The sequence below is a fragment of the Clavelina lepadiformis genome, chromosome 5, assembly GCF_947623445.1.
Source record: "Clavelina lepadiformis chromosome 5, kaClaLepa1.1, whole genome shotgun sequence".
In the NCBI taxonomy this organism is placed as follows: Eukaryota; Metazoa; Chordata; class Ascidiacea; order Aplousobranchia; family Clavelinidae; genus Clavelina; species Clavelina lepadiformis.
Window position 1 is genome coordinate 8,546,509 of NC_135244.1, and position 26,146 is coordinate 8,572,654.

Below are 26,146 nucleotides of genomic sequence, written 5' to 3' on the forward strand. Positions count from 1 at the left end.
ATGTTTCATTTCTTTGAAACAAAAATACATAGTAATAAGTGTTTAAATCGCAAGTGTCAAAACTATTTCTGGCAATTTTTAAATGTGAATTCTTCATACACTTACCAAGGAGTTAAGATAAAACAAGTTCGAAAAGAGAAAGGCGAAGAGAAGAAATTATGCTTTGATCAAACTTCTTATTGGTTTCACAGAAGTTGATGGATACACTAATTACGTTAAACGCTTGTTTTTGAAATACATTTTCAAGAAGTTATTTTAATGCATGTATATTTTGGCAATCAAGACGATGATTAATTATATTAAACGATGTTCAAGGCATAACCGATATTGTGTAACAATTTGTATGAGAATAGATAGCCTATTTTAATTGTTGTACAGACAAACAAATTTATTCTGTGGAAAAAGATTAACTTCCTTCCAGCCAATAAATTGTTTAAAAACAAAGCAATTGTCGTAAAACCTCCTCGTCATGCATACTAGGCTAACAAAAACATGTTATCGTCAAACGTTCTAAATCGTGCTCAAACAGATTTGTCCCATAAAATGCGCACCGGGCATTATAAAGAACAAACAAAAAAATATCACTTTTGTTGACCAATCTTTCATCTAACCACACACTAAAGATAAAGCTCACTGTATGCTGTCTAACCTTCTCATCTGAACATTTTTGCCAGGCTACTGTTTTTAGGCCAATAACATGTTTTGCATTGGTTGTCTGAACTTCGTTGTGGCACGTTCCACGCTGGTACCACTTCAAATCAAGTACAACTTTGAGGATGTAGAATATGTATAGATCGTTGCATTCCAAACAACAGCATTGTCTTAACGGCCAAATACCGCTTTTAAAAACAACTTCCTGTCACTCAGCTAACTCACCCTGTGCTGCTGTGCACGACGCATTTTTACCGGTGGGCTTTTTAACAGACACCGAGAACCCTGCTGATAGAGGAGGCCTGGTGGCCCTTATGGGTTTAGTGGCCTTGATAATTGTTACCCATTGTGAAAATGTGGCACCTGCACGCATGAAATTCATCAACATGCATTCTAAGTTTTTTATCTTCATGCCAATTTATAATAAATAAAAAAAAATTAAGGATTTCGTGCATGCCATCATACAAAAATCTGGGTTATTGCAAGCACGATTTCTATTCGAAAACTGCCATGCTTTCCAATCGGGGTTGTTACCAGCAATTATTACTTTAATTGAACTTTTTCGAGATAAGGCTACCATATTATAGGGAGGCAAGATTTTTCTATCGCTTATACTTAATAATGGAAATTTTCAACCACCTATTGATTATTTTTAAAATCCAAAAGTTCTGGGCATAGGATTGTGAAGATTTCACTCAGGTGAGTAACACAGGTTTTTCAAAAAAAACTTGAAATTATGTTTCCTAGTTCTTATCTTACAGCGGTTTGACTGCTATGCACTGGACTTGTCTAGTGTATATAGGACCCAAATCGCTGTAAAATAAGAACTAGGCCTATAGCAAACATTATTTTCAAAAATATTTTAAACCACTTAGACTTGTATATTTTAGTAATATAATAGAATACTAATAACTTGCTATTAGTATTCTACGATATTCTAGTATTATTAGTATTCTATGGTAGTATCCGTATCCGCTGCATCCTGAGAGAATTTGTGTGAGATTTCTATTTTCACCATACACATCGGAAATATAAACACTATTTATATAAACACTATCAATCAATCAATCAATCAACAGATCATTTTATTTTTTCCAAAAAAACGCGGTGAGAACGAAAAATCAAGCCAGTTGTCAGAGGTGGGCAGTCGGTACTTTGAAAGTACCTTCGGTAACGGTACCGGTACTTGACAAAAGATGTACTGATGGTTCCGGTATTCGGCACTATTTCAAAAAGTAGTTTGGTTCTGTGTCGGTACTCGGTACTTTTTGTGTAAAAGATGCTGCTGCAATTGCAATGTTTGCCGCTATTATGCCCCCGGTAACGATCGTTTCAGGTCAAAATATATGTGACGTTAAACGCTTGCAATTTTTCTTAACATGACGTCTGGAATAAAAAAGATCAACAGATGCTAAAATTAGTGGATTAATGAACATGTATTTTTGAAAACATTATGGCGATTGTAATAATTTATATAATTGGCCTTTTGACAAGCAATTGTGTGTTCTCTGGTTAGGGAGAATTATAACATTTAAAAGAGTTGTCCCGTTTAACTCTGACGCAAAGCCGTGTAGTGGAGTAAACTACTTTTCAAGTGTTTTTAGTATGTAGAGTGTACGAAGATAGATGGTACTTGTGGTAAAGAATCTCGGTGATGTGGAATATATTTCAATTTGTTAATTACTATGAAATAGTTTGGGTAAATAATGATTGGCTTTGTTAAACTTTGTTTCTTAATGATTGGCTGAAAATAGCGGTTTAAAAAACTGTGGTTTGGTACAAAGCGCCCCCTTTTCTTTTTTATTCATCATTCAATTGAATTCATTACCTCTATTCGGATTTTAAAATGGATATGAAATTGATTCTGATGTAATTACGACTATATTTTGGAATATAAGAATTTGAACTTTATCAACGTTGTGCTTACTTAAGGAAACAATCAAAGATAGCATAAAAAAACAGAGTCAAAAATAAAATAGATAAAGAGTTTTAAAAGAACGACTAAAACCTTTGGCTTTATGTCAACATAAAACAATTAACCTCTTCATACCCATAAAATACTTGTTAAAATTTTAAAATAATCACGTGAAAAGTATCGAGTAGGTTACTGGGACAGACTGAAATTTCTTGAAACAAGTAATTCGGCACTAGACTATTTCTCAAAGATACAGTACTGTATTACCAACGATATAAAGAAGTTCTTTATATCGTTGATTCGTTAGTATTACATTGCATTACATTATTGGATTATTACATCGAAAATAAAACAGCAATGGATCAGTTAGGGGATTTTCCCGAATTTGAATCAATTGTTCAGTTCGATTTGACGTGTTTCCTGAATATGTGCAACTGGTAAAGGTAATACAGTAGAACTCGCATATTACGGATGTGAATATAACGGACAACCGTATATATCTGATGAAAATTGAAGTCCGGATGGTTTCGTATTCTTTTTGGTACATTTCAACTCGCTTATGACGGATCCGTTATCGTATATAACGGATACATTCACCAGTCCCCTTGAGAAAAAAACAATGTAAAATACCTCTTATATAACCAGGATTGCTATCGGTCTCTACTCAAAAATAAGCACGACTAGGAAAATAAAGACGAATACCACCTTAAACAGTGCACAACAGGAGAAAGCAACCAATGTTCCTAAAAAAACGAGATACTATCTGCATGTTCTTAATTTTGGTATCTCTTTGGTACAAAATGGTATACTAAAGGGGTCGCCTAATAGATACCCAAATTAGGAACCTTTGCCCTAAAAATAACCACGTTTCTTAGAAATAAACACAGAATGGTAACCCTGTAGATAAGGGATCCATTCATCATTGCAGAGAAATCGATTGTTGACAGTACAATTGCTACTGTCACAGAAGAAACTGTGCTATATTTTTCACATTTAATTCAATCTTTCACTTGTATTGCATATACTGTACGTTTTTAACCAATATGCCAAAAATTTCATTTTCACAATGAAATTGTGCACAGAAAATATACAGTACAGTATGTTGTTTCTGACTTGAAAATGTCTTGTATTTAACTCTGGAGTGCGAGACGTAATACATAGGGACCTAGCGAACCTGCGTGGTGTACCGAGGGTCAATTTCGTATATAATAGGTGGATATTGCTGGTCCCGACTTGTCCGTTATATGCAAGCTGTACAGTACTAATACTGGAATATAAGAATTTGGACTTTATCAACGTTATGCTTACTTAAGGAAACAATCAAAGATAGCATAAAAAAAAAACAGAGTCAAAAATAAAATAGATAAGGAGTTTTAAAAGAACGACTACTTTACAGTGTACATGCAACATGCACTTGAAAGCTATAAAAAAGACGTTGCAAGAAAAAGTAACATGCTGTTTCATTAACATTGCAGGGCAGGTTATGTAATGTTAGTTTGAATGAGGTGATATTTATAAACTATAATGAGGCGTCAGCATACTTTTTATTGCATTGCGGGATCTATGACTGTTTACGTTGTTTGGATGTTGCTGCAGTGGCATGGGCAAATCTCGTCTTATGAAAATGAACTTGAAAATCCAGTTGTGAGACTGAAAAATATAAAGCGAGCTGCATATAAACGTGGATTACTTGCTGATGAAAAAAGCTTTATTTTGGATGGCAAACCATTTGTTGTGTTAAGTGGAGCGGTTCATTATTTTCGAATGCCCCAGGAATATTGGAGAGACAGGCTTTTGAAAATGAAAGCATGTGGACTTAACACAATTGAAACTTATGTACCATGGAATTTACATGAACCAGAGCCAGGAAGATTTAATTTTGATAACAATTTGTCGCTCACTAATTTCTTGTCATTAGCACAAGAACTGAAATTACTAGTCTTCTTACGACCTGGTCCATACATTTGTTCAGAGTGGGAATTTGGAGGGTTACCATCTTGGCTTCTTAGGGATCCAGTTATGAAAGTTCGGACCACGTACCCCCCTTATACTAAAGCAGTAGTAAGGTATTTTGATAAACTTCTTCCCATGGTAAAACCCCATCAATATAAACAAGGTGGATCTATTGTAGCTTTTCAGCTTGATAATGAATATGGGGCTTATTTCCATGACAAGGATTATGTTCCATTTTTGAAGAAACAAATGGAAAGGCATGGCATTGATGAACTTCTCTTTACTTCTGATAACTCCGAAGGAATTTTTAAACAAACATTACCTGGAGTTTTGAAAACAGTAAACTTCAAACATGTTGATAATCACTTTAAAGACCTGAAACGAAATCAGCCCAATGCTCCCCTGATGGTCATGGAATTTTGGACTGGCTGGTTTGATTGGTGGGGTGAGAAGCATCATACCATGTCTGTGCAGGAATTTTCTGAAACCTTAAATGAAATTTTGAGTGTTGGTGCATCAGTCAACTTTTATATGTTTTATGGTGGAACTAATTTTGGTTTTATGAATGGTGGGTATCATGATGGACATGTATACAAAAGTGACATAACAAGTTATGATTATGATGCTCTAATAGCTGAAAATGGCGACTTAACTCCAAAATATCATAAAGCTAAGAAAATAATATCTCAGTATTATCCTAACGCCATTTCCAATGTACAGTATTCTTTTCCTGAAAAATATTCGCGAAAGGCATACAGTCCTGTAGAAATAAGCACAACTGTAACCCTATGGGATAGCTTGCAACTGATACAAAGCATAAAAACTGAAAAACCAGTTACCATGGAAATGCTTGATATCAATAATGGAGCCGGTCAGTCATATGGATATACAATGTACAGATCTGAGATTGATTTTCCTGATGATAGGAACATTCTTATTGGTGGATTAGATAAAGTGCAAGATCGAGGGTATTTGTTTGTTAATCAAGAAAAAGCAACAAAAATTGATGACAGTACGAAAAGTAATCGGTATGAAATTGTTTATAAAACTGGGCAGGAAAAAAGAATTCAGATTGATGTCTTAGTGGAAAATGGAGGCCGAATTAACTGGGCACGATTTAATGACCAACGCAAAGGACTAACAGGAGCATTGACAGCTAACGAAAACATGGTTCAGGGATGGACAACATTTCCATTGGAAATGAAGCCTGATTTTATCGGTAAATTGTCTTTGTCTGACCTGTGGAAACAAAACGAATGCAAAACCAAATTGGGATCTCCTACTTTCTTTAAGGTCAGTTTATCTATTGATGGTGACCCAACTGATACCTACATAGATATGAGAAATTGGGGAAAGGGGGTGGTATTTATCAACAACAAAAACCTTGGAAGGTACTGGAACATTGGACCCCAAATGGCTTTGTATATACCAGCACCTTGGCTAAAGAAAGATAATGAAGTTATCATCTTTGAGGAAATTAAATGTTCAAATATTGTAAGCTTCTGTTCAGATCCTCTTCTTGGTTAAAATGTTTTGGTTTGGAAAAGGCTGTGCCAATCTCTCACTGTTTTTTATTCAAAGTAATTGGTTGATCGAAGGCCACTGTTAAATTAATGTCAATACCATATCATAAAGACAGTGCAATGCTTGGATATTTCTGTTACCCAAATGCCTGTATGCTATATGTGCACATGTCAGATACTGAATATCTAGTTTTGCATCATGTGAGGTCATTACTCATTACTATTCAAGTTGTTTTCATAATTTTTTCTGTTTGTAGACATATATATTATACAGTACTGGATTATAATTTTGCTTTTTTATCCTGTAATACTGGTAACTTTAATTGCAGCTGTAATGTTGAGAGATAAAACAATCCAAAATTTTTAATGAAAATTCTTTAAATATGTACAGAATGTGTTCAAAGCATGTTTTTGTTTATACATTAAAACACTGTAATTTTGATTACAAATTAAATTTTTATCTTGTTATTATCTTGTAAGTGACAGCTGTTGTTTTATTTATGTTTTGTGCAGTATAATCCGTATGCTTTTGTTATTGTTCTTCGCTCATGGGCAGAGATCGTTTGTATGTAACAGATTTTCTTTGTTTTATTTGGAAGTCATTTGACCTACTTTTCAACTAAAATTGAAAGCTTTTAGTTGTATGCATTTTCTCTGTTTAGTTCAAATTGTATGCAATACACAGTTCATGAAATCACCTATATAAACAAGTATAAAATTAGAAACGTACGATGTGGCATGTAAGGAAATCAGATGAAAAGGTATTGGCTTGTAGGCGTAATGTAGTTGGTTTTTGTCTTGTTTTGTTAAATATTTATTAGTAGATGTGTGTTGCCCTTTTTACTATAGAATTGGGTTTATTTAAATTAACTTGCTAACTAAAATTACTGTATTTAGGGTTATGGGCTGTTTGCAGCAGACAATATTTCCTGTAGCAGAATTATACTTGAAGAAGAACCCATAACCAGTTGCCAGTTCTCATGGAATAAGCTGTATAAATATCTTGTATGTGCTGCATTGCTTTAACGTTTTTAAAATTAATAGATAACTGGTAATACTAATTTATAACAAATTAAAATCATTGTTAAACCCTCCTGAATGCATTTCCTAAAATGATAAACTATATTTCAAAAGGCTTGTGATTATTGCATGAAATCTTTGGAAACGTCTGAAGAAATGGCTAGAAGACTTACTCAAAACAAAGCCATCGTTTTACCTCATCCTGAATGTTGTCCAACCAACCCAGCCACTCATGTAAATTGCCCAAATTGCGAGGTAATACGTTATATTTCATTGTATATGCTTTTACAAACCAGTACTGTATCTATAGGATTTGTTTCAATTTGCAGGTGAAATATTGCTGCAGTGAATGCAGGTTAAAGGCTTACAATGAACATCATAAGGTATGTTTTTGTGGCATCCAGTACTTATGACAGCTGCATGCTTCATATATACTCAGTCAGGCTCTACATATGGCTCTATACACCTTCTCTACTGAAGGTGTTGTGCCCAGCATTACACAACTGTGATTCACAACAACTTGATAACTTGGAGGAAATATGGAGAAGCTTTCATTATCCTCCCGAAACTGCAACAGTCATGCTCTTGTTAAGAATAATAGCAAGGGTTAAACTGGTTTGTTGCTTTCATGTTCCATAATAATCTAAACAGCTGGTTGCGAACATGTAAGGTATATTATATACCATTAATATGTAATGTCATCAACAGGAACCAAATAAAGATGAGTTTAGACAAACAATTGAAAGTTTTTGTCATGAAAGTACCAATGAAAGTGAAAATATTGCCCACAAATTACTTGGCAGCAAATACAAAGGTATAATCATGACATATACTAATTGTTTCATACTTTTCTTTTATGTATAGTAGACTGTTGTACCATTGCTGTATATAACTGGTTTGACATTTTTAGGTCAATTAGAGGTTTTACGTAAACATATAAAATCTATTATATATGATGATTCTCTATCATTCTGGTTCACTGATGATGGGTTTGTGTCATTATTTGCTTTGTTGGGAACTAATCAGCAAGGAATAGGTTCAAGTGCATTAAGTATTTGGGCAAAGAAATGTGATAGCCTCAACCTTCCACAAGATGAGAGACAAAATTTGGATCAATTAATTGATAATTTGTATGAAGAAATGGACAATGGTATTTGTGTGAATAAATACTAAAATGCTGTACTGATATCTGAATAATTATTGTGACTATACATAACAAGAACAAAGAAATCTTGGTCTAAATATGATGCTTTTACACTGAGAAAATCTTATTACATCTACAGCCTTTCACATGGTTTGTTTTTACTTTAGTATCTGGAGAATTTTTAAATTGTGAAGGTGCAGGCTTATACATGATGCAGAGTAAATGCAATCACAGCTGTGCACCTAATGCAGAAGTTTGCTTTTTACACAACAATCACAGGTAAAGACTGATATATGTACAAACAGTTCGTATCATTAATTGTTGAATGTTTTCATACATGGTTTTGCAGGTTAACTGTAAAAGCTATTAAAGACATACACCATGATGAAGAAATAACAATATCGTATTTAAATAAATGTGAGTTGTCTCGAAGCAGACATTCCAGACAAAAATATTTAAGGTAAGTTTTATATGATACATCAATAAAACTTTCTGGTGGTAGTTTGACCAAAGTTTTGCAACAAATACTTAAGTTATGAGTAAGCGTTTTGTTAGTTGTTAACTTGTACATAACTATTTAGCCATGTGAAAGGTGATGAGTTAAGGACCAGTTATTGCTATAGATGCTTGTCCGGCAGTTTCTCTAACAATTTGGAATGAATTCTATCTCACTTTTACACTAGTGAATGTATAGAATTTTTATTTGCCATGTAATGTAACAGCGATCCTGTATATTTTCATACAGAGAAAATTACTTATTCACATGCAAATGTGAAAAATGTTACAATGAAGCTGATGACCCTGACGAAACTTCCGATGAAGACTTATCTAGCGATTCGGATGAAATGCAATAAGCTTGGCAGGGTTGAAGAGACGTTATTCCCAACCTTTAGTGGCAGTTGGCATAGGACTGTAAAGGTGATAATAATAGCCACTAATAGGGGACCCAAAAAGAGAAGGCAAGGAATAGAGGCCCTCTTTTCTTCGCCGGTGAAACATCACTTATATTGACGACAATGTTTGCACAGACAATTATAAATAAATTTTGTCTATTGCGATGTATCAATTATTTAACAATGGCATAACCGTTAGTCAATGACAGGACGAAGTGGTAACTTGGGATATAAATAGAATTAGCACTACTCGAAAACAACAACGAGACAGATCAGAATTTTCACGTTTTTCATCAATTATGGCATCTCATCGATGGCTTGATCAATGTTAAGTCTGTAGCCTGGATATAAAAAGTAGGACAGGAAATGGAAAGCATATTACAATACCAAATTTGAAACATACCAGTACAATATTGCGTTATATAAGAGGAAATCAGACATGCTCAAGACACCAAAAAAGCTTGTTACACCACTGCCCATCAGTATATTTTCCCTGATAATCTAGGCCAAAAACTGTAGTTGTCAATTACTTCCATAACATACAGCATGTAATACACATTACACTTGCACATAAATAAAAAAAAATTATTTTAATTTTTTACAACCATCTACACAATATCTTTAATAAATTGTTTAGCATATAACATAGATGGATGCAAAAATTATAAACTTTCACAGTTAATGATTAAAAAAACTATAATATAATTATGTATGCATTTTTATCATACCATATTTACTTGATTGTAAGTTGCATTTAATAGTACAGTAAGCCTCTGTAAATTACTCTCTTATCGTTGCAACAATACTACAAACAGATAAAAAAAAATTAAATATGGTAGTTGGTTTGTGAAAAACTTCACAACTCGCCATGTGAGCGATCCTTAACAACTAGTACAATTTTACCATTACTCTTATTGCTCTCCATGTACTTGTGACTTTCGGCCACAGATTCCAGTGGAAATACTTGATCAATCACTGGATGCAGATTTTGATTACCTTCAGTAAAATGTGGCACAGCATTTTCACTGAAAGCTGCAACAAGCCTTGCCTTGTAATCATTGCTTCTTGCCTTCAGGGTGGTACCGATTATAGAAGCTCTTTTTGCTATAACCTGCCCTAGAAGTGGACCATCAACATTGCGACCACCCAGTGTACCATAGACTACCCATCTCCCTTCTGTAGCTAGACAGTCAATATTTTGCTTCCAGAAAGAACCAGCCACACAGTCTAATATTAAATTGACACCTTTGCCTTGAGTAGCGCTTTTAACTTTTTCTGCAAATTCACCTTCCTTGTAATTAAAGCCAGCAAAAGCACCAAGCTGTTTAGCAAAATCTATTTTCCGAGTGGTTCCTGCAGTCACTATTGATTGTGATTTAGCCATTTTAACCAGTTGAATTGCTGCAGTTCCCACTCCACTGCCACCACCATGAACTAATACAGTTTCATTACTTTCCATATTTCCAACAAAGTGCAAAAGTTGGTATGCCGTCAACCAGACTTCAGGTATTGCAGCACTTTCAATGAAGCTTAGGTGATCAGGCATTGGCATTACATGATCTTGATTCACAACAGCATATTCTGCGTAACCCCCACCATTTAACAGAGCCATAACCTTGTCACCAGCTTTCCATTTGGTGCAGTTAGATCCAACTGATTCTACCACACCAGATGCATCAAGCCCCAATGTAATAACGTTTTTTAAACCAGGGTATTTTCCCTCCCTCATAAGAATATCTGCCCTGTTTAATGAGGCTGCATAAACTCGCAATAATATTTGATCTGCTTTTGGTTGTGGAACTGGAGTATTTTCGGATATGTAAAATTCTTCAGCATCACCAAATTTGTTTTGCATCACACTGCGCATCATTGTTGTGGAAGATCTACACACCTGACTTGTAAAAAACACTTTTAATGAAGTAAGCATAAACAAGTTCTTAAACATGGTAGCCATGTTAATTTTATTGTGATTTCCACATTCTGAACACAAACAGTGCTTGTTGAGACAATCATATATGCAGTGAAATAGCAAATGTAAGTTTTTGCATGTAATAATAAAACTGTAGCCTAATGGATTACCTGTATTAGTGCAGTTTTCTATAATACCCTCTAAGTCTAAAAAGTTGTCAACTGTTCAAAGCTTTTTTCATAGTTTTTTGTTAACTTCACCAACATGTCATAAGAATAAGATGATAGCCTAAAACCAATGTAAATAGACCCTTTACAAGTTGCTGTCTGGATGGCATGCTTTTTTTGATACCTCTACTTAACAATGGAAAATGTTGACACACTTTGATTCTTTTTCAAATTGTACACGTATTGGATCGTTACGGTTTCGCTCGGGTAAATATTTATGAATTTCTTTACACGACAAAAAAAATATTGAAAATATGTTGCTTAGCCCTTATTTTCCAGCTCAGTTCAAATGTTACACACTGGACTTGTTTGATATGACGTATAGATAGGTGGTCAGCGAAGCATGCGACATGAAATGCGTAAGAGTTTGCGTGATACCGTATCTATGGCGGAAAGGGTCTATTTCCTATAAATCTAAATCTAACTTCAATTAAACCCTAATTAGCTTAAATCGACTTCCCTTTATGAATGTACTCATTCGGCTACATTAGCCAGTTGCCGCCTATCTTTAACAACGGGCTGCCCGGGTGTCGGCTGGCAAAATAGTCACTTAATTGCGGTCTTACTTCAAAATACAGTATATTCATTCGATTATTATAGAAGTATGGTAAGCCGTAAGGTTGTCGATGAAATGATGAACTTGTATGTAGAAGTTCACAACCACGTGGAGCATTTGTCTATTAGACAAACGAGATAAAGAACTTCTTTATATTCTTCTTTAAGAAGTTCTGTATCTTGTTGATTAGACTAGGAAAAGGGTTGCATAAATGCAAGTTACCCATTTCCTATCCAGGAATCTTTAGTGGAAAGCATGGCGACTCTAAAAAGAAGATAAATTCACTTTTGCTCTTCCGTTTTTGTCTTTCTTAGACCATAGATACTACATTAACAAAAGTGTTATGCAGCATCCACGCTTAGACGAAAATTAGCACAATATTTCTTTTTTCGCACATTTATGGTCGATGTATCATTTTGCACCCAGTGTATCTTGATTATAGCCGTCCTGCACCCGGTCACCTATCCGATTTTGGCCGTTGTCTGAAGCCCAAGATCTCGTGGAAAACTGCTATGCTTTTCAGTCACAATCAGAGCAAAATAGTCTTTCGTCAGAGACAGGCAGTCGGGTGCGTCTTGAACGTTTTTCACGCAACGACTCACTCGTTCATAATCTTCTGACTGATTTATTGCGCCTTAAGATCGTCTTGAAAACTGCCCTTCTTTGCAGTCGGGTCCGCCGGTTCTCTGTTCAGATGCACATGGTCATGGGTCATGGCCAGGCCTATACAAAGGAGTAGTTAGGCTATTTTGAAAATTTAAAATAGTAAATTTAGGTCAGCCCCTAAATTACAAAAATAATTGGTAGATAAAAAAGCTAGACGTACTCCAGCTTTGAAAGTTTACTGCATGGTTTTGGGTGAAAATCCCCTGCACAATCAAGACAAAACACTAACCATTATAGTGCACGCAATTAATTTTTATCGAATTCACTTCAAAATTTGTAAGACTACAATTTTGTCAAGTGAATAAAAAAATGGTTACTTTGATACTAATTTCACACATAATTTTTGCTCTGCAAAGCTAATGGGGAAAAATAACCAACATAATATGCACCACTAAGCAGTAGGCGCAGCATGTCAGAACTGTGTTATATTGTTATGGCAGTCCGATAAAAACGCTACATTTTTTAAACTGACAACAATGAGCTGAGTAGTTATCAACTTATCATGGTGTCATAATTTGCTTCACGTTGCCAGTATTTTTGTAACTTAACCGATATATGCTTTGAAAGTAGTGTTGCATGTAACTCGGAATATAATTACATAATTTTTTCCTGCTACTCCACGCTCTGCTTTCAATTATACTGTGATATCATTGTTTATTGGCAATGTAGTTTTATATCACAAAACACAATTTGCTTAATATTGAGTTTCAGTTGCGCAAAACTTGCATTTCTTTTTGATGGCAGTCACTAGAACTTTTCAAGAAAAAATTGTTCTTTTGTCTTGTTTTATGTTAAAGGTAACTTGAATTGTAAATAAAAGTTATTATTTATTATATATAGTCGTTATTAATTTAGTAGTAGTCGAATAGTGTTTTTTGACAAAAATTTTAACATACTTAATTGCGTATTGTAACTTTGTTGACATTGTGTTTGAATTTGACCTACTTTTGCATGAAAGCGATATTCCTAGTTGGTTTCGTGTAGTGTGATATTACTTTAGCAGTTTAGTGGTGTCACTGCCATACTTTCAAACTTGATTTATGGTCATAGCACTGGTTATCAAAGAATAGTTATTACGTCACATCACAAACAATCTTTTCTGTTATTGCCCGGTTTCGGAAAACGGCAATGTAGGCCAAGAGCTAAGTGTATATATTGCATGCGTTTCAATTGTGTTTACACATTGAATGCATAGAGGTAAAAAGCTAGTTATGGTTGTTTTATGTGCATCAAATTACCAAAAAGTAGGTTGTGTAATAACATAAATTGTATTCCAAACGTTTGTAAAAGCAGCACCGTTACATAAGTTTGTAATTATGATCAATTACATTCAACCCTATTAGAAAGTGAAGAATAGAAAGTTGTTAAACATCATTACATAGTTGTCTACTGTTCTAGAAGATTGTTAATGCTCTATTTGCGTATTAATTATTTGTGGCAGGTGTGACCAAACAAAAACTTTTCAGCGTGGGATTCCATGAAATTTCCTATAAGATTCACAAAAAATAATGGTAAGCAATTATAGCTGCAGTTAGACACACATTCTTAGACTCACAATGAGTTAGACACTCATTCTTAGACACACGACGCTCTTTTTTCATTAATGATCGAGAGCATGAGCAGCACTATTTTAAAAAAGCAGTTGCCCAGCTCTGCCCATTACCAGAATAAATTTACCTATACAGTTTTTCATCTGTACCTAATTTTAATACTTGATATTGTTCAACCATTGATTTTATTTGTTATATAGCTTACTGAATAAAATTTCTGCATATTTAGCTTGAAAAGAAAGTGCAGTAATGCAGTTTGTTTTTGACAATTTATCACCAATGGATAGATGTGTTATTTTGCAATTTTCAAGTCTTCTAATAGCTAGGGGTGCAAAATTAGAAATACAGGACAAATTTTGATAAAGTGCGATGAGCAGAGTTTTCAGATTCGGATTTGCATGAATATCAAAATTTGTATTCTCAAGGATCCAAATTTTTTTATTTGAATATTTGGTTAGATTTAGGCTACAAGGCAGAAGTATAAAGTGATTATAAACTGTTTTTAATAAGCTGAAAAATCAAGAGGAAATCGGGTAATCATTTCTTACTACGCCACGTAAACGTAATGAGCTGACTTGGCAGAGGTTTGCGTTTTCTGAGTACTTTTTCTGGGTTTATTGAAACCCTTTACTTCTTACTGTTATTTTTGTTACCACACATTTACACATTTCTTTGTATGTTTCATAATAGGTAAAGCAACATAATATTACATTTTTTTATTCATGCATTTCTGTTATTCAGGCATCGAGTTTTTAATAGCTTGCATCGTGCAATAGGAATGTTAAAATAAATGAATAACTGTACATTGCAAAAGGACTACAAACAACCTTGGATGGCTGTCCTTGCTGCATAGCATTACTTGTTAGTTGCCGAAGACTGGGAAATTTTCACTTCAATTATAATTATCTTAAACAAATTTGTTCTACCAAATCTAGTGTTTACAAGAGGTAAGTACAATTATATTTGTTGAACAATCATTGGTGCAATAAATTTTACAGGATAACTATGATCAAGATGATTGCTTAAATATATGTATACACTATATTTTGTTCTATTTTGTATTTCTGGTCAGAGGCGTAAATATTTCTTTTTAATTTACCTGAATCGAAAGTAAAAGATGACCTGTCACATAAGCTACTATCATTGCCAAGTAATAAAAAGAAATTGCAAATCTTTGAAATTTATCAGTTATTTACCCAGTGGGCCATGGGGGATTGACTTGTTTTGTTTTTTCTATGTTGCTTAATGCTTATAAATTTATGTCCCCCAATTATAACCAAGTAAAACAATAAATATAATTTTGTATGCATTCCTTGGTAATTGTTGATCACGAGATTCATGACATCACGGGTGAAACCGAGATGAAACCCAGAGTTTAATCTATATGAGGATCGGTTTGGTGACACTTAATCACGCGACACTTAATCACGCGACGCTTAATCACCGACACATAATCACTAGGACATTTAATAACGCGACACTTAATCACGCGACACATAATCACTTGGACATTTAATCACGCGACACATAATCACTTGGACGTTTAATCACACATTTACAGTATCGAAAATTGCATGTCTACACACGAAAAAACAATATAAACCTGAAAAGAAATTGTTAAAATGATTAAACATTGCTTGCGCAGATAAGGCTACCGTACACACTAGGTAACAATGTCATGCATGGGAAATGTAAGCAACTGCACGAAGATAAACTAAAATCTCGCTTGACAGATAACGGTCAACTGTGTTTTGCACGCGCAGTTTCAGTGCCTTGTACCGCATTGGAATAGAAGGTTGAGTACCAGCAATTCCTTGCAGAAACGTTGCACGTTGCATTTGAATGTCTTTTTCAATTCCCTGTATGAAAGTCCACAATGTCGGGTGGTGGCATTGAAAAAGCACTTGGAGACCAAAATGCCAACCTTCGACTGCATTTGTGGTTCTTGCAATGCCACCTGCCCCGGCTTCGTAATGATTCCAACTTTCGATTGGAAAGATGGCTGAGCCGTAATTTTCACCACGTCCCGGACGTCGTCTGCCTCTGATATATGTGTGTTCGAAATACGAAAGCAGCTCAGGCATCTTCTCGTGATCGGGCATGCTATCAGCTAAGATCAGAAATGACTCGACTACGTCAGAGGAAGGGACCATGGCTAAGGCTGGTAAACACCGAACAGCTGTTCTTAATTCGTCATCAGACTCGTAGTCACATTTCATGCCAATTTCATTAACTTTGCGCAGGACGCTTAGCGTAAGGTGAAAATAACAACTCCTAACATTTGCAGTAGGAAATGCTGTGTGGAAAGCACTTACTGCGGCAGTCTCAAAATCGAGCAAAACGCATTTCAGTGCAGCAGTGGGGATCATTGTTTTAATTGCATCAAGGATGCGATCGTACGTTGCTCGCGTTTTATTTTGAACGAGGCAGGAGTCTTACTCCTGAACTGCTGCAGGAGTAAGACCGGGAACAAGTTTAAAATGTACTGTGTACAGTTGAAAGAACAAAGACGGTACAACCTTGAACGTTCCATCAGCTAGCCACAATTTCGCTCTGGCCAAACCGTCTAACAGATCCCTGCTGCCAAGAAGAATCAGACGATTGTTTCCAGGTCCAGAGTCGTGCAAAAGGTTGCCGACCCCTGCTATAGACAAAAGCGCTGTCCAAGTGCTGTCGCGTCCAAGTGATTATGTATCGCGTGATTAAATGTCGCGTGATTAAGTATCCAAGTTGCGTGATTAAATGTCCAAGTGATTATGTGTCGCGTGATTAAATGTCCAAGTGATTATGTGTCGCGTGATTAAGTGTCGGTACACCATGAGGATCAACAAAAAAACATTGTTTCACTTATACTAACAAGCTAGAAGAGATCATAAAAGTACCAAAACCAATAAAATTTTACTTTGTTTTCTAAAACTTAGTACTACTAGGAAGTTACTGATACTGTGTATTAATTGTAAGCAATAAATTTGAAAAAATTTTTAAAGTGAGAAAGAAGACATGCATGGCAAATCGTGATCTTAGTCATGCTAAACAAGAAATGGTCTTAGCCAATTATAAGCAAAATTTTCTTTGTGTCCTCTGTACTGTAAAAAATAAAACATGCTGCTTGAACATCTGCATTAGTATCAATTGGTGATCTTATAACTAAGTACTGTCTATATCAGGAGTGCCTAATATGTCTATCCTGATCGATGGTTTAAACACAATGACAAAGCAAGTTGATTGCAAGTAGGGTTGGGTTTTCGAAACCAAATTAGAAATCCTGGGATTTTTCGAGATTAATAAAATTGGAAAAAGTACACAAATAAGCTACAGTAACCACATTTATTTCTTATAATATTGACCCATAAACAGGAGACTATTATCATTATGGCAGTTCCTGGTTTTATTGACAAAGTAGCCAAAAGCCGAGAAAGCACATTCAGCCACAACTGATGTAGTAAACTCAGCAATTTAGTAGTCGCCATTAAATCAATATACAATTACCCTAAAGTTTGCGTCCGTTTGAACAGTGTTAAGTCAAAACCTTTCACTGTGGATGTTGTTACTCCACCAGGAGTGTGTGCAACCACCTCTTCTTTTCATAGTTTACATGAACCGGATAGACAGGCACAGCCTTGGCAAAGAGTGTGTCATGGTTAGAAGCAGGAAGATCAGTCATTGCTCACCTATGGTCATGAATCTTGGATTATAACCAAAAGAGTGTGCTCATGGATGCAGGCTTCAGAAATGAGATTTTTAAGAAAGGTTTATGGTGTAACAATACCAGGTCAATTGTGTAGCGCAGAAATCCATAAATCTCTTAATGTTGAGCCCCAACTTCTTCAAATTGAGAGGTCCCAACTTCGATAGTTTGGCCATGTCACCAGAATGCCTCAGGAAAGACTTAAGTAAAGTTATGCTTGCTACACCAACCAGTAAAAGACCAACGATTCGATCAAGAACTAGGAGATGCAATTACATCACTGACCTGGCCTGGTCACGAGTAGATGTCCTTTAGCCAAATGGATAGACGTGGCGAAAGAACACAAACTTTTTTTGAAAGCAGCTCAAGTCAAGAAAAGTCACAACACACTTGGTCTACATGCCTGAGCTGATTCTTCTATGTTAATAATTTACTTCTAGTCTTGGTCGAGTACAACATGTAATTGATAGTTCGAGTGCTTTATGACTGGTATTTGGTTTCACCCTTGTTAATCACAAGAAACGCTTCTATTCTGTTTCTGTAAATCTGATAATTTCTTTATTGAAATTATCTTTAGATTGTTCATAGCATTTTTTTATTTTATATTTTTTGGTTGGTGCTGTCAAAGCAAAGTTATGTAAAAAGTTATAATGTGTTAATTTAGCATAAACAAATAAATACATTTACATAGACAAAATGTTTCCTCATATAGAAATATTGTAATTTGAATGTTGCACAATACCTTGTAAAGGCAGAAATTTCTTGGTTTGACCTTGCTGTTAAACTTAACTGGTCAACCACGTAGTTCTCCATGACTTTCGGAAACGCATTTAAATGGTAATTAATTGGGATTTAATAATTTAATGGTAAATTGCGTTGCACCATTTCTGCTTGGTTCAGCTCGCTCAATTGCTTACAATGGAGCAAAAAAACTGATAATCGTATTTCTAATTTGGTGACATGTTTTGATTAATCAGCAATCAAATGCATTTTATGTGCTATGCTGACCTACGTCTGACCTGCACAGTTAACAGTGAAGGCTTTATTTTCTGTTGAAGCAAAAAGCCCACCAAACAACCTCCCTTTGAACTCGCCTACATAAGCATGGTCACTATTTCGCTGAACCTAAGTTACATTATACTACAAAACGGTGTTTGTAATTTTTATTGCTTATTTGGATAAGGGAACCAGCTAAACCGATAAGTTTATGTTCCATGTGAAAAGTGTTGTTATCTGAGTTTGATTAGTTTTACCTGATTAGTGTTTACTATTTCACATTTTCGTGCAAGTTGATTATTTGACTTCACAATTGTCAGAACTATAACTAAGCACAGTGTACAGGCATTTTGGGGATTAACAGTGAAAAAGTTGCAAATTAGTTAGTAACTCTGCTCTGTGATATTGGTTATGTATTCAATTATGCAAATCTGTTCACACCAAGCGCGGTTAAAATATTGAAACGTCGTTTCGCTTGAAGCGCAGCTCATGATTTGTTAAGGATCCGTCTAATAATGTCTGTTGTTTTTTGACCTTTGTGAACTCTTGGTCGTTAAAATGTGCTCCGTTATTGTTTATATTTTGAGCTTCCCGTGCGACCTCTTCACCTTTATGGAAGCATTTTAAAATACCACCTGCCTAGCCCGTTAAATCGATGGCTTACGTGCTGTTGGTATGAGCCACTATTTATCAGGTTAGGCTTCCCGCTGGTTTTGAGAGGGTCATTGTTTGAGCTTAGTTCAAAGATCGCTTTGTTTCTCTTTGAGTATTCTCCTTTTAATGTAGCTTTCGTCTGCGTTCCAGCTAGAAGCGCACCTCGCTCTGCTTCATCGTTCAAAGGTCACGGTTTTTCAAAGCTGGTTGTCGGAACGTGAGCCCATTCACGTTTATGAATATGGAATAGTGCGCAAGGAACGTTACTTTCATGTCGTCTATCAGCGTCGACTGAAGTCAAAAACTGCACGTGATGTTCGTCGAAAATTTGCGTTGAATAATTATGTTATTGTTATGTATGTTATAAGGAAAGTACTTAGAAATCCGCCCCAGCTACAGCAATACATATCAAAATTGAATAGGTCTTATTACAGAGCGATTGGTTGTATTAATTTAATTTCACCACTAATCACTATTGCTCATAGCTTATATCTGGTAAATAGCGGTTATGGCTGACAAGATCTGTGTCGATACTCGCAAAAATATAGAAAATATTGGTGTTTTGTTAAACAACTATCTTAATGTTCCAAAGAAGCATAAGGTTTGAGGTCAACAGTTCCATGAAAAATAGGGAAGTGTTTTTGTTTTTTATCACGCCTGTCTGGCAGCGCTAATTAAGTTTAGTTTCATAACCCGATGAAGTTCTGTCAAAAATCGGCAAACAGTAGATAATAAATCAATGACATTTATGAAACTATGATTCAAAGGTTATGGGACAAGGGCTACTTTATTACCAACAGCGTATCAGCGCCAACTTGGTATGTTATCAAACTTGTGTTTTATCGGCGATTGTGACCTTTGGTACGCGGGTTACGAGACCAACTCGCTGAATAACTTATATGGAGTGAAACCAAGTAAAGTGTAGGACGAGGTGAATTTTCTTTTATCTTTGTCGCTCGTGTCTAAATTGACCTTTTAGGGCTGTGAGGTAGAAGGTTATACGACGTCCGTTTTATCAGAAAATTGAAGTCGAAAAGGTTAGCGAAGGTCGTGTGGGCAAAATATTGATTTTACATCATACGACGATGATCCGTTTGCGGGAAAACACGTCTTAGATGATCCAGTGTCATGTCACATACAACGTTGTGCAATACGTTACTGGCGGTGTTGGTCAAACATGTTGTGATGTAAAGTGAATGTGACCAGACGTTTTTTATTTTAATTTAGCTTTTAAAATCAGCTAAAAATAATCACGAACGCAATATTATCGACTGCTTTGACTTAAGTTCGTTGTGCTTGCTAACATTATGTTCCTGTTTTTATTGGTAAAAGGTTTTAAGAGAATTTGTACATAGAACATCTTGCTTATACAAAGTATATATATACTGTACATGTTAAAAGATGCCAGGTGTATATTTCAAACCAAAGCATAGTTGGACTTCACAGAATTTTATTGCCAAGTCAAGGTCAGTCAGTCTGATACTTTTGAATTTCTAAAAATTGTTTTTTATTGCACTCTAATTTTTTACTTTAAGACATAAAAACAGTTTGTGGTATATGCTTAATTTGTAGGCTTGTTTCGTATAAATAAAGAAAGCTTGCAGTGTAAACGAGCTAAGGATTGATGTTGTTGAAACAGGTAGTCTGGTAGTGTATATAATATCAGATAGATCTATTCTTGTTCATAAATCACTACAAAATAACCCACTATCATGAATATAAAATTTGACATTCTAGGCTTAAAATTAAAATGTGAAACTAAATATAGCTTGCACTAGATTTCCACCCTTTAACGAGTTGAGGTTTTAAGTAATGCACTTAAAATAAACTTAAACTGTCACGGACCAGGTCAATGAAAAGTTAACCGGCATATGAACTGGTGAACTTTACCGCTCTAGGGATGAAGCTTTGTTAATGTTTGCTTGTGCTGTATCTTTGTTTAGTTGCTGCTCTCCTTGACCTGAGTTCACCTGTCATGAAATTTCACATTTTTTTAAAATTTTGTAATGATGCTAACTGTTCTGTTTTGTAAAACCTGACATAATTTTATGACTATTGTGTTGGCATAATGTGGTATTTCTATTGTCACTGTTATTTAAAAAACTTTTTTTGCTCTTTAGAATGGCAGATATGCTTTCTGGTGAATTGCAAGAAGTACAAACTGAAGATAGTGGGGAGTCAGACGAAAGGAGTAGCATTGTGAATGAAGTAGAATAATTTTTAATAAACTTAAAACAATGATCTTTTATTAGAAAATATAAGTAACTGAAAAGTATAGAGTTAAAATTTGACACGTTTTTTTGATGCAGAGTTATACAAATGGAGACACAATGTGTGAAACCATGAATGAAAGTGAAATTCACAGGAAACATTTAAACGAGGCCAACTTTGGAGCTGTAAGCTTTGTTGATTTTTTCTAGTCCAGGACTGATACTACAACATGTAGCATTTACTTGTTTCTGTTGTTTTTGTTATTTATGATACATGTTTTTTCTTGCCTAGCATGCAATGGAATGTGAGGATAAAATGTATTTAATCAGACATGACTCTGATGCCTGTGGTACTGATGGAGCAGTTTTGGAAGCTGTGCCTTTATCTGATGAATCATGTGAGATTATACTAATACATTTTAAATGTATATGAAGTTTACTTTAATTTGTAGTAAGTAGGGACTAATTGCAACTTCATCACTAATATGATAACCGTTCAGTATTTGGTTTAAAGTTTTACATTTTTTGTAACTTTTCTTCAATTTTTTTGTGCTTTAATGAGATTTTTTTATTGACAGCTCCATCCATGGTTGTATCCCGTGGATTACATCACCAAGGTCATGTTGCAGCTGACCACGTCATGGCTTCAACTGTATCTCCAAATGGTCAAGGTGCTATCAATCTTGGATCTAGTCATTTAGTTCCTGGTCAAGCACAAGTTTTAACACTCGACCAACTCACACCAGAACGCCTCATTGATCTTAACAATAAAGGACTTTTACAGGTTGGCTATCTATCTGTCTATTACTATAAATAACAGTAGTTACTTTTTATAACAACTTTATTTTTTAAAAGTTTATTTAAACTTCTAACCATGCTACTAGTATTATTTAATTATTATTACTGTGAACAACAATCAGTGAATATTGGTACTTTTTGTTAACTATTCTAAAAATCTTTAGTGGGTAAAGGTATTGCTTGGTCTGTGAAGTACGTTTGTCATTTTTTATTTTTAGATAGCTCCAGTTCCCAGTCCTGCTTCATCCTTTATTGTCAGCACTCGAGGTGCCAACATAGTTGCAGCACCACAAGCACATCATATTGCCATGGTTCCTTTCAGATCTAGTAAACAAAATGAAGATGCAAATGACATGGGCCATGATGTTTGTGTTGTTTGTGGAGACAGAGCGTCAGGTTATTTGGTAGAATTTAATTTTACTTTGCGTAATGCATTAAATCAGGTACAGTTTGATCAATATCCTGCGTTATTGATACTGAACTTAGTAAAGCATTAATGTATAACTTTTTAGGAAGGCATTACGGTGCTAAAAGTTGTGAAGGATGCAAAGGTTTTTTTAAAAGAAGCATCCGGAAAAAGTTGGTATACACCTGCCGGGGAAGCAGAGACTGCTTTGTTAACAAAACACACAGAAACAGATGTCAATACTGCAGGCTTCAGAAATGTGTTATGATGGGAATGAAGTCAGATTGTAAGTAGAAATATGCAAACATTTTGTTCTCACTCTACTATATTATCTCGTTTTACGTAATCATTGAGAGCACGTTTCTTTCAGCTGTTCAGTGTGAACGTTCCCCCATGCACAAGCGTGATGAAAACAATGAAGTTGCCATTCATGTCCCAGATCCCAATATGCAATCGCAACAGCCTCATAAATCGGATCTGTTTGACAGGTAATACTTCGGGTCAAGTTTTATTTACACTTGCCCAGTTCAGTTAACTTTAATTTTTTGGAAAACTAACTGGTAAGTGATTTATTTTTCAGGTCCAAACCAGATCTTCTGGACAAATACCATCAGGTGTGTTTTCAGAATTGATTTTGTTCGGTGATTTAATATGACCAGGATAATTAAAAGTATACATAGTTATAAGTCATAGTTTTATATTTGTCATGTCAACATTGTCATATTTACAGGGAAACTTGAGCACACTGGCCAATGTTGTTTCTACGATGGCTCATCTGAGTAAGGGTGGCGAAGGAGGTAGCCAGAAAGAGAAAAACAGTAATGAAGAAAAGAATGGAATTAACGAAAAACCTGAGGACATTGTAAAGTAATTAGCCATGACTGACATTCTTAGTCAGGACTTTTAAATTTGCCCATGCCTGTTTATAAAATGATTGTATAACTCCATCGGTTTTAGAGCACTGGAAAATTTAAATGAAACTTTGAAGACTTGTTCTTCGGGATCAAATGATTGCAGTATTACTCAGACTCCTGTATTGGATTTTGAGGTTTGTTGACTATTACGTGGATAGGATTGACAGACACAAGTGTGATTAATGTAAATTTTATTTGTTATACCAGGGTCCGTTAATGACTGGGGGAAACTTTAATTTCGAGTTGAGTATACCCTGTCCCCCACCAGATGCATTAAATGTGCATTATATTTGTGAATCCGCCTCAAGATTACTCTTTCTTTCAGCTCAGTGGGCGAGATCAATATTTGCTTTTCAATTGCTAAGGTATGCCTGGCATATTAGCATATATAGTTATAAACGAAAAAATTAAAAAACGTCACTTAAGTTTCTTGTTGGTAAGTTAGCATCACTATACTTCCTAGTGATAATAGAAAAACCATATATTAGCACTTGCTGTTTTTCTCATTCTCAGCACTGACTGCCACACCTTACTTCTACGAGAATGCTGGCACGAGTTATTTACACTCGGCCTAGCACAGTGCGCAAGAATCATCAGTTTTGATCAAATTACCATCGCCATTATCAATCATCTCAAATCTAACCTCCATCAAGGTAGTTGAATAGTTGCGCCGGTGATTTGCTTTCATTCAGTGTCCGTCGTACGATTCCTTAATAGCGATATTTTATGCTGTCCAAGGGAAAATTTCTTCAAGTCAGAGCCGCTTTATAACGAGTCACATTAACAAGTTGCACGACTTCATTTCACGAGTACAGAAACTGGAAGTAGATCAACATGAGTTTGCCTACTTGAAGGCGTTGTCGCTCTTTAGCCCTGGTACAGTATAAGTCTTACAACTGAGTATTACAGATAGTTAGACATAGATGCACAGTTGTAAAAATTTTGTGAGAAGAAAACATTTTTCAATATTGTACTATTTTTAAAATTAAATTTAAACGATAAAATTAAAATTGCTACTCTTTAAAGATCACGTGAAACAAGCTCAACGGCCTCAAATCCAAAGGTTTCAGTCACGCGCGGTATCGGAACTTCGTGAGCACGAATTGAAAACACATTCTGACGAACCCGATCGGTGAGTTTAAATGCTAATGTCGTATATTTATGTTGCTCTAGTCGATTAACTCATAAGACGTTTATTCGCACATAATCACTTACTGACATTTGAACTCTGCATTTGTATAATTTGTATTTTTTGTTGTTTTGCATTAATCCATGCTGTTACTTTTAAACTGGTGTCATCACGAGTTTAGGGAATAGTAATCGCACCTACATGGTAACTCAAATCAACTCCACGCCAACGTAATATACACCGTGATTTTCATTCTTTTCAGTATTAGCAATTTGCTATTGTTTCTCCCCACCATACGTTCATTGAGTTCCTCCGTCACTGAAGAAATTTTCTTCGCCGGACTCATTGGAAGTGTTCAAATAGACTCCATAATTCCTTACATACTACGAATGGAAACGTCCGAGTTTGCCGCAGGGGTCGGCTCCGAATCTATCCCCAGTACGGAAAACGCTGGGGAAATATCTCCTGAACACCCCCAGCCTTTCTCGTCCGAAGTGGTGGAAGCGGTCATCACGCAATCCTATAATATATCTTCGGATTTACTCAACGAAGCTGGGACCTACAACGCGTTAGAAACACATAATCAGGACCGACTCTTGAACACGGCCTCTTCTATCGAAACCTCGTCATGAAACGCCTTCTGCACTGCTCCTATTAATTTATTGTTTTACGATAGCGTACGAACGTTGTAAATTATGAAGTACTTCTAATTGTGCAACTTATTTTTACGTCATACATGAATTGTATGTTTGAAAAGTTTACACTTAAAGTTTTACGTCGCTAGTTCCTCGTCGACAAGATCAACTTTTTATGTCTTTGGTTAATGTATAAAATGCATTGTATTGGCGCCCTGCCACACTCGATTGACTCACTCTACTATACTTTAAGCAGTTTAGCAAAGGAAGGCATATCTTTACATCATGGAGTGCCACCTGGTTACCCTGCTAAAAATTCTGTCTGCGTTCATCAAACATAGATCTAAGCCTATGATTGATCTAAGATCTGAGGAAATCTATGTGCCGCACAAGTAAGAACTTAATAAGGCTTTTGTCAAATAATTTCTTCGAACGGTGAGCCAAAATAACCATCAGTAGACAATAAAAATCTACCAAGAACTTCAGGCCATTCATTCGTTAGGTTAAGTACGTATTCGTATGGAGCTTCTATTTATTTAGTATTCCCACAACGTTATTTGCATTTTGACCATAAACAATTTCTACTCGACTACATTCAATATCTTTCAACGGAACAGGTAGTCCATATTATAGCAGGTGCTTTGCTATTGCTGGATTCAACGAATTATTTTTTACTTCGGGATAAAAACGTCACGTAGGTTAGTGTACC

At 35.4% G+C, this 26,146-nt stretch overlaps 4 protein-coding genes across 9 annotated transcripts; 3 read left to right on the forward strand and 1 right to left on the reverse strand.

The window, feature by feature from the left end:
• Positions 1–4,018: 4,018 nt before the first annotated feature.
• On the forward strand, positions 4,019–6,704 carry LOC143460154 (beta-galactosidase-1-like protein 2). The gene has a single exon (XM_076957561.1). It carries the CDS (start codon positions 4,091–4,093, stop codon positions 6,044–6,046), a length of 1,956 nt encoding a protein of 651 aa, XP_076813676.1. The 5' UTR covers positions 4,019–4,090; the 3' UTR covers positions 6,047–6,704.
• LOC143460156 (protein-lysine N-trimethyltransferase SMYD5-like) lies at positions 6,662–9,264 on the forward strand. 2 transcript variants are annotated; one of them, XM_076957563.1, is made up of 10 exons: positions 6,662–6,803; positions 6,940–7,047; positions 7,177–7,317; positions 7,392–7,445; positions 7,543–7,677; positions 7,771–7,876; positions 7,973–8,212; positions 8,374–8,485; positions 8,556–8,666; positions 8,952–9,264. In XM_076957563.1, exons 1-10 carry the CDS (start codon positions 6,774–6,776, stop codon positions 9,058–9,060), a joined length of 1,146 nt encoding a protein of 381 aa, XP_076813678.1. In that variant the 5' UTR covers positions 6,662–6,773; the 3' UTR covers positions 9,061–9,264. The 2 variants fall into 2 exon arrangements, with proteins under 2 accessions (XP_076813678.1, XP_076813679.1); XM_076957564.1 differs by lacking the exon at positions 6,662–6,803 and having other exon boundaries at positions 7,217–7,317.
• Positions 8,890–12,464, reverse strand: LOC143460157 (quinone oxidoreductase PIG3-like). 2 transcript variants are annotated; one of them, XM_076957566.1, is made up of 2 exons: positions 11,179–12,464; positions 8,890–10,990 (listed from the first exon to the last, which is right to left on the reverse strand). In XM_076957566.1, exon 2 carries the CDS (start codon positions 10,967–10,969, stop codon positions 9,956–9,958), a length of 1,014 nt encoding a protein of 337 aa, XP_076813681.1. In that variant the 5' UTR covers positions 10,970–10,990; positions 11,179–12,464; the 3' UTR covers positions 8,890–9,955. The 2 variants fall into 2 exon arrangements, with proteins under 2 accessions (XP_076813681.1, XP_076813680.1); XM_076957565.1 differs by having other exon boundaries at positions 8,890–10,994.
• Positions 12,465–14,720: 2,256 nt separating this feature from the next.
• On the forward strand, positions 14,721–25,665 carry LOC143460153 (orphan steroid hormone receptor 2-like). 4 transcript variants are annotated; one of them, XM_076957558.1, is made up of 16 exons: positions 14,721–14,954; positions 21,466–21,553; positions 21,655–21,741; positions 21,848–21,953; positions 22,134–22,339; positions 22,572–22,749; positions 22,866–23,045; positions 23,130–23,247; positions 23,340–23,373; positions 23,490–23,626; positions 23,717–23,807; positions 23,881–24,038; positions 24,187–24,326; positions 24,412–24,549; positions 24,700–24,805; positions 25,065–25,665. In XM_076957558.1, the coding sequence occupies exons 2-16, from the start codon at positions 21,467–21,469 to the stop codon at positions 25,432–25,434; spliced, it is 2,136 nt and encodes a 711-aa protein (XP_076813673.1). In that variant the 5' UTR covers positions 14,721–14,954; position 21,466; the 3' UTR covers positions 25,435–25,665. The 4 variants fall into 4 exon arrangements, with proteins under 4 accessions (XP_076813673.1, XP_076813675.1, XP_076813671.1 ...); XM_076957560.1 differs by having other exon boundaries at positions 21,466–21,544; XM_076957556.1 differs by lacking the exon at positions 14,721–14,954 and adding an exon at positions 20,658–20,811.
• The last annotated feature ends 481 nt before the right edge of the window (positions 25,666–26,146 follow it).